Below are 14,885 nucleotides of genomic sequence, written 5' to 3'. Positions count from 1 at the left end.
CCCCCCATAACCCCCCAAACCCCCCCTCCCCTCCTGATGACATCGTCCATTACGATGTTTCGCTGTACACATTGTCCGATGCCAATTTGGTAGACATCGCCTAACCCTAATAACCACTATAACAAGTCAAAAAAACAGAGGCCCAACAGCGAGGCGTATAACACTCTCCCTCTCTTTGATCTGGAATAAATGTGGAATACTTTTATATCTACATTATCATGAACACTGCCTCTCGTTATTTAAAATAATTGTTGATTTTGTTTTTTTGGGTTTTTTTTGGGGGGTGGGGGGGGGGGATTTTGATGTCAAAACGTAAACAGACATGAATAAGACACATTCAGTAAGCCACCAAAATACCAGTTACACATCTGTCAAGTCAAATTGGGGTCATAGTCAAAGCTTTACTAGCTCAAACTGTTTATAAACCCAAAAAGAGCATGCTTAAAATTATTAATGCAGTTATATAAGACCTCATTGTTACATTTTTGATTCAGCAAATGACACAAGTCTCAGAAATAAAAGTCAAAATATCTTAACGGTTTTGGCATCGTTTTCGGTTCATTCATCACACTAGAAATGAAAGTTCAGGTTGAGCACATTAGAGATCAGCGTCTCCACTAAAAAAGTCAATATTAATGCAGACTTATGACATACCCTGTCTTTGTCGTCGGCCACATCACACAGCACGTCATCCAGGTCCAAAATGCCTCCGTCTCCATGTTCTAACCGATTCACCTGTATCCAGTAGCCTGGGTCCTAAGAGAGGAGAAGTGAACAGACAGAGTTACAATGAGGCGATTTGTGTCACATTTTGACAAACAGACATTCAAATGTAGATCACGGTCTTAAAATATCCATAACTTCTTGTCAGTAAAAGGCGAAAGTAAAGAAACTGTCAGGGTTCCTGTCAAGATGCTACATAGAACAACCAGAGAAGACTGAGAAATATTTAGTACAGTATTGAATGAAATACAGGGCTTATTTAACTAAGTATCAATACAAACAAAGTTATTCAGCCATCAATATCACACCGTTACTGTCTGAGTATCTAAATAACATCACCAACCAGTATTTGTATTACTTCTCTGTACTTGACTGTGTGTCCTGACTGAACTCGGCTCATCTGAACCGCTGTAATCTCATAACTGGGCACAGCTGAACGACCCACAGACAGCTTGTCATCCACAGACCCTGGAAGAGCTTCAAAGCGCTGATGATGAAGATGAAAATGGGGAAAATTGGGGTCGCACACTGATGGAATGCAAATCTCTGCCGACCACGTTACTAACTGCCAGTCTAAGAGTGATTTCCAGCTTTATGTGCCTTCTCATCTCTCTATCTGTCTACAGTATCTCTTTTTTCATCCATAATCTGATGCATTTCCAAGTAAAACCGGATATTCTGTCAGAAAAAAAAAATCATAATTTTTGGCATTACATGATTTAATCCATAGAGAACTAACTGGATCATGGAGAGTCTCTATAGTATACATCAAATGTTTGAAGGGGGTTCCTTCCTAGTGACATCAGGCAAGAAGAAAAGACATTTTAGATGCAGAGCAAGATGGGAAACTTTGATAATCAATTCCAGAGACTTGGAACTACTAACTTCTTGTATAGATGCATAGATATATTGTGCACAATAAGATCAGGAACATGTATTAAGAAAGAAAATAAATAGGTATTTTAATGTAAAATTAATTTTAAAATAGTGAAAACAAGCATGAACAATTAAATATCCAATAGCAGCCAATATTGAAAAAAAAAAAAAAAAGCATCAATATCGATAATTAACAAATATGGTAACAAAAACTGCATCCCTAATGTTACCCCCCATCTGCTCCGATTGAGCTAGTATTAACCAATCATCGATGTAATTGAGTATGCGGATGCCCTGGAGTCGCAGAGTAGCCAGAGCAACATCCACACACTTCGTGAAAGTGCGGGGTGAGAGTGACAGGCCGAAGGGAAGAACTCGATATTGGTATGCTTCGCCCCCGAAAGCAAACCTTAGGAACTTCCAGTGTTGAGGGAGGATGGAAACATGGAAATAAGCGTCTTTGAGATCTATCGTAACAAACCAGTCCTCGGACTGGATTTGAGATACTATCTGCTTGATAGTGAGCATCTTGAACCGAAGCCGTTTGATAGCGCGGTTCAGAAGACGGAGATCTAAGATCGGACGCAACCCCTCCATCCATCTTCACATCTCTGGCGTGCCATCCTCCTCTTGGGATACATGAGTGGCTAATAATAGATGCATGCTAACTGTAACGCATTACTTAAAAAACATTCATGTAACATTCATTTATTTGGCAGAAACTTCTGTCCAAAGTAGGGGTTGCACCGACTAATCGACTAGTCGACTTCAATTCTCTCCCATGACTCTTTAAGCTTGACGTCGACTAGTCGCTGGTCCTATAGAGGGCGCAACAGGATAAGAAATCTTTGAAGGACTTCAACATTTACGCTCCGTTTCCAAACAGTTAAAATGACAAATAAATGCATACTCTGAAAGCGCTCCACAAGACATGTGTGATTATATTACTGAATGCTCGAAATTGAACGGGATAATGCACGTTTTAAACAGCTTATTGTACAGGGAAGTTAATCGCCGTTCTAATCTAATGCGCTGCTGCACTGTAATGCACATCACGCGCGCACAGAATCATTCAGCGCGGAAATGTATTGTCAACATTGTACTGTGATTTCTCAATAAAATTGCTTAGAAACTGAAAAGTTCAAGCATATATTTCTTAATAACTAAATCCCACAGCTTCATTACCGAGACGCTGCCAGGTAGAATTAATTCACACATGCAATCGCTCTCACTAATGCATTCATATGAATGTAATCTTTGCTGTGCTACTTTATCTGTATCTGATTTAGAACGAGCAGAAATCTGTGAGAAATATAACGACCCAAAGACAAAAGAACTGATGAAAATGAGCTGTTATAGGAGCAATAGCCATGTGGGCAGCACTGTGTCATATGCCATAGCTGTGCACAAGGTGTTTATCACAGCTCCAGACTTATTTGTTCATTAATGACGTCAGCGACTAGTCGACTTCGACTCGACTTTCATCACATAAAAGTCGACTTTAAAAAAATCAGAAGTCAACCCCTAGTCCAAAGTGACTTAAAGTTGTACGTTTTATCAGCATGTTTGTTTCCTGGGATTTGAGCCCATATCATTGGTATTGGTTGTGCCATGCTTTAACAGTAAAGCTATGTAAAACTAAAAAAAGAAAAAGTGTTACTTGTAACCCCCTCATTCTAACAGATTACTTAAAACATTGAATTTATCGGCATAATCTTTTTTTTAAATAATCCTAAAACAAAAAGGAGTGAAACAGGTTTGTAAAAACATTATAAACATCTAAAAAACTACCAAATCATGTGGTTTGTGCAGAAACTTGCTGTGGGGAATAAAAGAGAGGGAGATGCTAGATGTAAAGAGCTTTTTATGACAAGACAAAGATTGTAAAATGTCATTAAACGTTTCTCTTTATCTTTGACACTGTTGTTTAACCACTGTTGCTAAAAATAACACTACCAAAAGGAAAATATGAGGAACAAAAGAACAATGGGTCTGAGATCTCTAGATGTTTCAGTGACAGGTGAAGCTTGTGTAAGAAACTCGCTCTATGAGATATGATGACCTCATATACAACAATACAACAATTATTAATATAACACTTTTATAAGTAACATTCCTCTTCACTGACACACACACTGAACAAACATTCCTTTGTCCACCGTAAACGCATCTATTATCAGCCGCTCACGTGTCCCAAGAGGAGGTCAGAGACGTGAAGATGGATGGAGATAACATTCCAGGATGGTGTGAGATCAGAGCAGACAGGGACGCCTTTGTCAGCACATCATTTATAACTCGATGAAGTAATACAACCAGGTCTGAATCACAACACCAAACAAATCCAGGCTTCAACTAAACCAGCTAGGAGCAGCTAAGACCTCATCCATCTCCATCCGAGGGGAGGAAAGTGTGAATCAAAAAAAGAAAGAGAAACAATGTCCACAACCAGCTGCAGAGCTTGTTCAAATATTGTTCTTTTCATGAGTGCCGTCCCAATGATTTCATTTTTTCTTTCAAATGCGGATGAGCTCTAAGCAATCGTAAGTTCAGAAGATACCCGCAGACAGCCGCTGCATTCTCCAACCCGCAACCTTTTCACCAAGGAAGTGAGTGACACAATACAGATGAACGCTCTGTGAAAGCATTTTAGCTCAACAAAGTACAGGATCTTTACAAATCTTTCCAGAACTAACCACAAGCTTTATCTTTGCAAAATCAGGGTGGTTGGGTGACATGTCATGACGCTTTCGATGGCTGTAAAGCACCTACTGTATCAAAGACCTATTGTGAAGAGCACACCCGAGGCAAGAGCCATGCAAGAGAGACGCTTTATTCCGGGAAAAGTGTAAATATAGGCTACCTTTTTTTTTCAAAACTGCATGCCTGATGAGCTTGGGAAAGCAAGAGCCATGCAAGAGAGACGCTTTATTCCGGGAAAAGTGTAACTATAGGCTACCTTTTTTTTTAAAAACTGCATGCCTGATGAGCTTGGGAAATGTAATAAATATCTAAAGTGGGTTTCAAAAGTTTTTTGTTTTTTTTCATGTTAACCTGAAAATTAACAAAGTAATTTAAAAAAAACAAGTATTTAAAAAAATATACAGTAATTTTAATAAATATTTCAGAAATATATTTTTACATTTTGACAAAAAAAGAAATATTTACTTTTATTTCTTTTTTTAATTCAGCAATTTGTAATTTGTAATGAAACAAATCTAAATGTTAAAAATAAAAAACAACAATGCCAAATAAACACATTCTCATGATCTCACGTAGCCCACTTTATATGTTGAGTAAAAGTAAATGTGCACCAACAAGTACTTTGTTTTCCCGATTAGTCACATTACATCATTTTCTCCAGTAGCAATGATCTCTATCTTTACTACACAAGACATCTGTAAACTGATTGCATACAAGATGACGCTTGTTCTTATTCTCTGAGAATGATAAGCACTCTATTTGTGCACCTGATCTGTTATTGTTCACAGACATCCATCATTATGTAAGACGAAAAAATAGTTGAAAATGAACATGCACATCAAAAGTGCACATTCTATGCACATTGGTATTATCTGTAAAAATGATTGAAAGATTTTTTTTGTTTTTGTTTTTTTTTGTGGGGAGTGGGGGTATAAAAGCTTGTTTCCACCACAGAATGAAAAAAAAATAGGTAATTGCAATTTTTAAAAATCTCATAATTCAGACTTTTCTTCTCGCAATTCTGAGTTTATATCTCACAATTCTTTCTTTTTTTCTTGCAATTTTAAGTTTATATCTCACAATTTGACTTTTTTTCTCAAACTTGCACAATATAAACTCATAGCTGCAAGAAATAAAGTCTGAATTGTGAGATAAAGTCGCAATTACCTTTTTTATTTTTTTTATTCAGTGGCGGAAACAAGCTTCCATAGAAAACAGCATGAACAAAATGCAAAAATTGCATTCAAAGACACTGAGATCCGCACACTTCCTGGGAATTTTTGCTTTCCTAGTTGTTGAACTTGTATGACTGCTGGTTTGTCTGAAGTCGAGTAGTTGGCCACCAAAGCAATCTAAATCATTATTCATAACCACCAAAATTACTCATAATTACTTCTTAACTGTAAAAACTGTCAGTTGACCTAAACATGCTAGTAGCAAAATGAACTATCAAGAAATAACAAGAAATATTTAAATGACTGAAATCAACCAGACAAGTAGTTTACACCAATAAAGTATGTCCTATTCCTATGGGTCAAAAAACTGTGCAATTCTACGTTCTACTTCAAACAAATTAGGACAGGTCCTATCAACCACAATTGATGTTATTAATTATTATTTAACAAATATAATTACTATTATTGTTCCCACCCTAATAATCTAGAGCTAAGAGAACATTGTGTGGTTGTGCAACCATGAAAGTCATCAATTTGTTTACAGTCGGTTTGCCTTTAAATCTATCGCCACCACGACACGTCACACAGAGCTCGACTCTGAAACGCTCTAATCAAAACTTCAAAAAGCGTTGATAGGCATATGCTTCCAGAGGCCTAGCACTCATTATTAGCTGATAAGCATGCGTGTAACGGCATGTCTGAGAGCACGTGTGTACACCAGCATGATTAGGTGACAATGCTGGCAACGAGACAAACACAGCTTTCACAGGGCGGAAGACACCTCAATAAAGACGCAGGTCTGAAGGGACAGATATGATGCCTCTCTGTTCCCTAAGGCTCAGCTGCCGTGTCGAGACTCGTCCGCCGCTTACTGTAGAATTAGATGCCTAGATCTGATTCTAGATTCATTGGTAAACCACACTCGATGTCCTACCATAGATAAACTCAATAGAGAGATTTAGGAGAATGGTGTGGCCTTCAAAAGCTGTCCTGAACTCATTGCTCAATCATTTCTTGAGGTCAGACATCTGACTTGAAAAGTCAGTGAAGATTGATCAACTTCACTGAGAATCATCATACGAGTTCATTTCCAAAATGGAGGCGACTTATGTCAAAGAAAAAACAAGCTTTTATGGATTTTCATTGCATGAAAAGATGTGGGCCAAAGACGAGGCATCCCATTTTGGTGTCTGCATCAAATTAAATTGACAAAAGTGATTTTATATACACAGAAAGCATATTAAATACTAGTGAAGTGTCTATTTTAATGTTTCAAATAACTTTTGAAAATAAAATGTCAAAATCTGGGTGAAATAATGTTCCAGTGTCATTCAGCGTAACATATATTTATGTAAAAATGAAACAACATACTTATTCTGACCTGTACTTATTAAAATCTATAAAGTTTTATAAATTAAATTAACTTTTTAAATTATAAAAGTTATATAAAAAATTTGATTAGGCTATATTTTAAATGATTAAAAATATCTTGCTGACAAATGGGTAAAAGTTAGTGGTTTGAAGGATAGCGGCAAAGATTGGTAAAGATTTCAAATTCCAATTATTTCATTTTTAGGAGCTGAACTACAACCTTAAATACAGTCTTTTAATGCCATTTAATGTTTCAAAATATGCCTGACAGAATTTAATTTTTGTTATTTCTTTGGTGTATCTGAACTATTGTTACAATTAATGACTTTTTTCTGTAAATTATGATTAAAAAAAAATTATAGCCATTATTGTTTTGCTCAGAAAAAAAAAAAAAAAACATAAAATTGAACAGGAAAAATATATAAATAAATAAACCCGTATTAAACATGTATTGTTTTGATGCTTGAAAACTCCCTTCATGTATTACTTAATTCATATAAACTGCTACATTTTAAAGCACTAAACTAAGTGATAAATGTCTGCTGCAATAGGCCTAGGCCTTGTTGATTTGAAAACAAATGGCTTTAGTAAATGTGTCTTTTATCTTATTTAATCACAATTATTGCACCGTAATTCTCATCTTGCGCACTTCATACTCGTGAACAACCATGAGCAAACCACACAGAAATATTTAAACTCAATAATAACGAGTCTTAGCTCCTTTTCTCTAGCTTTATTTTATATTCACACTTCCTGTGAAGGACATGTACTCTGCATTTGGAATGGGATCTCATTTGAGATGGCAGAATACATGATGAAGAGCGCACGGATTAAAGGAACGCATTGATTGCCTACATTTTACCTTGACAGAACATGCTGAGGAGTTTGAAGAAAAGATTTCCAACAAGCATATCATCTGGAACACGGTATTATGATAAGTCCCATTCACTTACACAAGAGAAGGCAGCACAACAGATGTCTGTCATTATTATTATTCAACCAACACGCTCCTTTTCTCTAGCTTTATTTTATATTCACACTTCCTGTGAAGGACATGTACTCTGCATTTGGATTGGGATCTCATTTGAGATGGCAGAATACATGATGAAGAGCGCACGGATTAAAGGAACGCATTGATTGCCTACATTTTACCTTGACAGAACATGCTGAGGAGTTTGAAGAAAAGATTTCCAAAAAGCATATCATCTGGAACACGGTATTATGATAAGTCCCATTCACTTACACAAGAGAAGGCAGCACAACAGATTTCTGTCATTATTATTATTCAACCAACACTTGACTGAATCCCACCGTCGATCCTCTGAAACACCCTGACACTCTCCATTTCTGTTGAATTTGTTTAAACTGGATTCATCATATTGTGACAAGGCCCATAAAAACAATAAACCCCGTCACTGACCTCATGAAACTGGCCTTTGCTTAACAGAAGAGTTCACAGAGGACACAAGGAAAGATGAAGGAGAGGAAAATGGCAATTAGACTTGAAGTTTATGAGAAAAGAATGAAGAGGGGAGGAAAGCTGTTGAGGTAAGCCTTGGGTCTTAGCCTCAGCCTACAAAGTGTTTGCCAAAGGCTCAACATCACGCTAGCTGTACTGGCTCAGAGACGAAGACACCAGATCCAAAACTTCTGAGCCACTGCAAACACCAAGATGAAGTATCTGCCATGACACAAGCTTCAAAATATTACAAGTTCATCTCTGAAATAACAGGAGAGGAACAGGTAACATGGGAGTCCTGAGGTCATCTTCATTGTAATAGCAGTTTTTTTTGTTCATTTCAGTGAACTCTTCAAGATCCTCTCTAATATTTACAAGCTGGTTAGTGTTGGTTTGTTGCTTGTCAACACAGCCTGCTGTTCACTAACCAAAATGGTCTTTCTGGTGAAGCTGGTTGACCAAAGAACTCTTGCTAAGCTACGAATGGTTTAATGGTTTAGGAATGTTCACGTTCTTGAGCTGAAATCAGCCAATCAATATTGCCATGATATCACTTTTCTGCATCTCTAGAGTTATAAGTCAAATGACATTTACACCTCAAGTGATTGGCTCAAACCAAACTGGTTGCATGGCAAACATGGCAGATACCAAATTTAACACTGCAGTTCTTTATGCCCAATTCTGATTTGATTTATTGATTGATTTATTGACTTTTCAGCATCATTACAGGTACCCAAGGACGCTTGTCATTAGGGGACACTGAATTATGTTGCTGTTACAATAAAATTTCAATACCAATTTACTTCATATAAAATACAAAAATTTAAAAAAGAAAGAAATTAATAAAATACATCATAAAAATACACAAAGTTCTTTTAAAGTCCGTAATCGTTTAAAAGTCTACACGTATAGGGAAATTTGTTGACTATATCCATTTTTTCTGACGACCAGCTTGCAACTTCTTTTAAAAGTTACACATATCCGATATCTGCATTTACACTATACACATGCAAAACAACCCAGGGTAGATGTACTGACAGGTTGCCAGGTCTGCGAAAAAAAACCCAGCCCAATTGCTATTCAAAACTAGACCAATCACATTTTCCCGTGGTTTTTCCATCCAGCAGGTGTCCACCTTCATTAAAATAGCAGGGGGGAGAGAATGCTTTAAAATGTGGACTAAAAACAACCCATGGCAACACTAAAAATAGCCCAATTCTACAGAAAAGCTGAGGACTTGGCAACACTGCAAAAAAACATCCACTTGAGTCAACATCAATTGCCACCGTCGCTTTTTCAATGATGTACGACTTGCACTGTCAGGAAAATATCTGATCTGTCCGTTTACATGACAGACACAAATGCACATATCCAATTCATATCAGACTTATTTCCAAATATGAACGAGGCCTGAAATCAATCTGAGAATATTGAAATCCATGTGCTTTTTTCCTGCTTACCCGTTTGTGTGTGATATCCAATCTGTGCCACAGGGGGAAGGAAAAAAATAAGAAAAATATGAATTGGGTCACTTGAACCATGAAATGTAAATATGGCCTTATAAGGGTTCATGTGACAGCCAGGAAACTGCCACTGAAATGAATGTGAATGCTAACTGATAGCTTTCTCTAGGTATTATACCTCCTTCAGGGTTAAACCAGCATCCAAACATGAGTTGGTCATCAGCTATGTTGCTTTCTTCAGCATTTTCAGCAGTGGGTTTGGACTGGATATTTTTGGTCCCGAGAGAAGTGGTTGTGTAATGTGTGATGTCATGTTTTGATAACCGAAACGCTGCTTGAGCGCTGAGCCAGCATGGAGCACAGAGAGCCCCACAACAGACAGGATACGGAGATAATCAGCCAAGCAATGAATACTTAAAATCACATAAGGATCCAATTGAATGAGCCTATAATGATACGTAATTAAAGCAATTAAGGCATTAGAGATGAGAGGTTTCTGTCTGTGGTCTAATACAGAATGGATTGGGGTGAGGGTAGACTGTGTGCATATGGAGAGTTTTAGAGGGGGTTCAGGAAAGAGATAGGAAAGACAAAGAGAGGTGACCGAGTGCCCATCCTAAAGAAATGTAGAGAGAAAAAGAGCACAGCTGTGAAGGTCAGTAAATCAACTCTGAAATCAGCCAAATTCATCTTGCTGTGTGTTTTTACTTACAGGGACAAATCTGCCTTTAGGAAACTTAGGGGACATTCATAAATTGAAAAGTTAATAAAGTATATCGTATTTTTTTATTTTCTTTCTTTTTTGTTTTATCAAAAAGTTATTATAGCTTTAGAGTTATAGTTATGACAAATTCACACTGCAAAGATAAGGAAATATAAATGTTTATATAATAACAACATAAGTCTGTTTTGTGCTCATTTAGATAGAAAATGTGAAAGTAAGTAAATGTGTGCATGACAGAGCAGAGGAGGCTGAAAAGTTGACGAGTGTATGTGTAACACAATACTTGTTCGAAATTTGAATTAAATGACAATAGACAATGCAGTTTTTGCATCTCATATATGTGCTATTTTAATAAGTTCCGTCAAAAGTACACAACCAGAATTAAGGATATCTATGATACAACAAATATATGTACAGTCCCAAACCTTTTACTACAGTGAGCTAAAAAAAATTAACACCAAACAAAACAATGAAAAAACAAACCTAAGCAAACCTAAAAAGAACACAAAAACCCCAAAATAAAACTAAACAAAAAATAGCACCAAAAAAAAATAAAAAAGCAAAACAAACTAAAACAAAAACACACAACAAAAAGAACAAAACAAAACAAAAAACAGCAAACAAAACAAAGAAAAAACTAAACATACCAAAAAACAAAAATATCACCAAACAAAACAAAACAAAAAATAACACCAAATTGAAGAAAACACAAACAAAACAAACACCAAACAAAACCTCAAAAAACATCAAACAAAACAAAACAAAAAAAAAACAACACCAAACAGATCAAAGAAAAAAAGAAACAAATCAAAGCAAAAACAACAACAACAACAACAAAACATATAACAGCTTTAAAAAAAAAAAAATGTAATATTATACATAAACATTTAATTATTTTACTCTTTTTAGATCATCACAGTTATTTATTTTTTTTAAATGAGCAATTATTATTTCTAGATACATTTTCATATTTTATGGAAAAATTTGGGACAACCAATAAAATAATAATATACATAATAGGCTTTTTAAAAAGTAAAAATAAAATTATATAAATTATATTAATAATGCATACATATATGTATATCATTACATTTAAATTAAATTATTTAAATACATATAAAATTATAATTTGAATAATCATCCATCTTTGAAGAGCACCCACATACAAATCATCTTCACCTGCTTCAAGTGTGATTGTTTAAAGTGCTAAAATTGTTGCAAACAAACCATCAACCTTGGCTGTGATTGCTCCATTGAAATGTCGGCGACTGGATATGGCTGTCGACCCATTAAACGGCAGACTAAACATCAGTTTAGCAAATTCTACGTCAGCACTTCAGCGAAGGAAATTCAAGATTTGGCACGTTCAAGAAACAGGTCCTGCACCACCAAACGGCTTCAGCACGCAGCAGTCAGCACTATCTCTCAGTGCATTGTTTATTATTTCATAACCACGAGTTATGCATGCCAGATGGAGGCTCAGACGATGCCAAGTGGAACATACGGCTGCGTGTCGGTATCACAAAACACTGCAAAAGGAACGCAACCAGGAAGTGGACATATGGCACGATGCAAACTCGGACAAACGGTAAACTGTGCTAATGTTATGTTGTGTAGAAATCATTAGAAGCTCTGAGGTGCTGAGAGGAGACATTAAAACGCCCCACGTGGACCAGATTAGTATGGAAAAAGCAGTCTGCGGTTAATTACCGTTATATTTACCGTAAACCGTGACCACAGACAGGGCCTTAATCATAACTGATGTGTTATGTGTTGGCACTGTATCTTGCTTTCTTTCACCCGTATATATATCAGGTTTGTTTTTCTTCTCTCATCCCAACCCTGTTACTTGGCTTTCAGCGATGACATAATTTATTTATCTAGAAAACATGCCTCTCTTTCTTGAGAATAGTGGTTTAGCTTGGGCTGGGTTCACTAAATTGATTCTTTTAAGGTTTGGTAATGAAATGCCTTGGTCAAGAATAAGTGTGTAACATTATATAAAGAGAAGCTTTTCTTTGCAAAAGCCAGGGTTTTGTTGTTTTCCAACATCACTGTCTTTGTTCAAGAGACTCCTAGTGCATGCAGAAGCAAAATTACTACAAATCATATGCATCAGAGACTCGTTTACAAGTAAATACACAATACAGAAAAAAACAGGTAAAACATTTATAAACCTTTAAGTGTGTGCTTTACATTCTTGTTGTGAAGCACATTTTTAGTTCTTTAATATTTAGAAAAATGAATATGCTTGTGTTTTATTGAAGTATAATTTCTATAAAAGTGTGTGACAGAAACATAACTTTTTCATTTTATTTTTTAAATGATAAGTTTTAAATTATAAGTTGCAAATATTTACCCAAACAAAGACTTCTTTTTATATCCAACATTTCCTGGATTTCCTCATATATATATATTAAACATTAAATTAAATTAAACAGTAATTACATAAAAATATTAAATCGAAATATTTAATCAAATTTACAAAATATTTTACATTTAAAAATAAATAAAATGTTTTTAAATATAATTTATTTGATGTATTTATTAATTTATTTTATTTGTATTTTATTTTATTATATTTTTTCATACTGTACAGATTAAAACAAAGAAAAAACTAAACATACCAAAAAACAAAAATATCACCAAACAAAACAAAACAAAAAATAACACCAAATTGAAGAAAACACAAACAAAACAAACACCAAACAAAACCTCAAAAAACATCAAACAAAACAAAACAAAACAAAAACAACACCAAACAGATCAAAGAAAAAAAGAAACAAATCAAAGCAAAAACAACAACAACAACAACAAAACATAAACATAAACAATGCCAAACAAGGAAGAAAAACAAACTACACAAAACAAAATAACACCAAACAAAACAAAATATTAAAACAAAAACAAAACAGTTCAAAGCACCTAGACAACACCACTGGCCAACACAAAGTGAAATTAAGGCCCAGTTTGTTAACACTAATTGGGCCATGCAGACATTGCATGGCATCCTTTCAGGAGTGTGCAGTCAAGAAACCTAATTAATGTGTTCTGCCGTGTTTATTTAGCTTTGTCTGCTAATATTAACTTTGCTAGCTCTGTATGGTGGGCAGTCAGCCAGCTTTCCTTCCAGCAGCACAGAGATCTTAAACAGTGGGAGCTCCACTCACTGGCTGTACTGTAACCCCACAGCAGCTAAGACGGGGTGGGCTAACGTAAAAAAGGCCAGAGAGAGTTAGCATGACTGGGGAAAAGTGATTACAGCCTGTGTGGAGTCAGCAGCCCATTCAGGAAGTAGGGAGGGATTCTCTGCATCATGTTGCAAAGCTGTGAACCCACAGCTGACGAGTGAACGGTTCACCAATTTAACCCTAGAATTAGCACAAGCCCACGAAAAGAGTCACGCACCTCTTAATGCTTTGCAGAAGAAACATATTTAGACTATTTAAACGGCATCCTAACAATGCATTAGCAGCTTATTATAGTGTTAATATGGGGGATTCATCCATTGGGGGCATTTTTGGCCGTGTAAACCTTAATAAACCTTCTTAAAACACTCTTTTAACTTTTACTCTTCAATTTCTGACAGCTGGAACACACACATCACAGTATTTTTTTTTTTCCTAAGCAATCAATTTCTAAACCAACAAATGTTATTTTCACCACGTCACCATTCATTCTGAGGTAGAAAATAAAGTTGTGGAAATGGCATTATAAATATGTTTCTAAAAAAATTGTTGACTGCGAATTTAATATCTAATTCTGGCTAATTCCACAGCTAGAAATCCAAATACCCTTATGAAAGTGAACCATGGTTGTATTACAAATAAAACCAAAAAAAAAACATGGTTATTGCATGGTAACCGCAAATTAACCATGGTTTTGCTAAACTAACCATAGTTTAACCATGGTATTTGTAGTAAAACTGTGGTTATGCAAATGGTAATAAGTGACATGACGTGACATGTGGCCAAGTATGGTGACCCATACTCGGAATTAGTGCTCTGCATTTATCCCATCCAAAGTGCACACACACAGCAGTGAACACACACAAACCATGAACACACACCCGGAGCAGTGGGCAGCCATTTTTGCTGCGGCGCCCGGGGAGCAGTTGGGGGCACCTCAGTCGTGGTATTGAAGGTGGAAGAGAGCGCTGTACATTCCCTCCCCCCACCTACAATCCCTGCCGGTACGAGACTCGAACCCACAACCTTTGGGTTTCGAGTCCGACTCTAACCATTAGGCCACGACTTCCCCTTAATCAATCAATCAATATTTTACTATAATAAAACCATGGTTGATTTTAGTAAGGCTAGGCTATAATCCTAAATACACACAATTAAACAATACTTTCACACTTTTCTAATAATTTAACAAAATTGCTTCATGAT

The 14,885-nt window shown here is 36.0% G+C and overlaps 1 protein-coding gene across 1 annotated transcript in view; it reads right to left on the bottom strand.

Annotated features, from left to right (window-relative positions):
• Positions 1-14,885, bottom strand: part of pard3aa (par-3 family cell polarity regulator alpha, a) — a 500,803-nt gene that overhangs the window by 443,942 nt on the left and 41,976 nt on the right. The window contains exon 2 of the mRNA XM_016440634.1: positions 655-756. Within this exon, the coding sequence (XP_016296120.1) occupies positions 655-756 (102 nt within the window). The remainder of the gene's footprint in view (positions 1-654; positions 757-14,885) is intronic.

This window comes from Sinocyclocheilus anshuiensis, unplaced genomic scaffold (assembly GCF_001515605.1).
Source record: "Sinocyclocheilus anshuiensis isolate Anshui unplaced genomic scaffold, SAMN03320099.WGS_v1.1 scaffold79, whole genome shotgun sequence".
NCBI classification, from domain to species: Eukaryota; Metazoa; Chordata; class Actinopteri; order Cypriniformes; family Cyprinidae; genus Sinocyclocheilus; species Sinocyclocheilus anshuiensis.
Note: the sequence above shows the minus strand (reverse complement) of the source record. Positions and strands in the feature narration are given on the sequence as shown.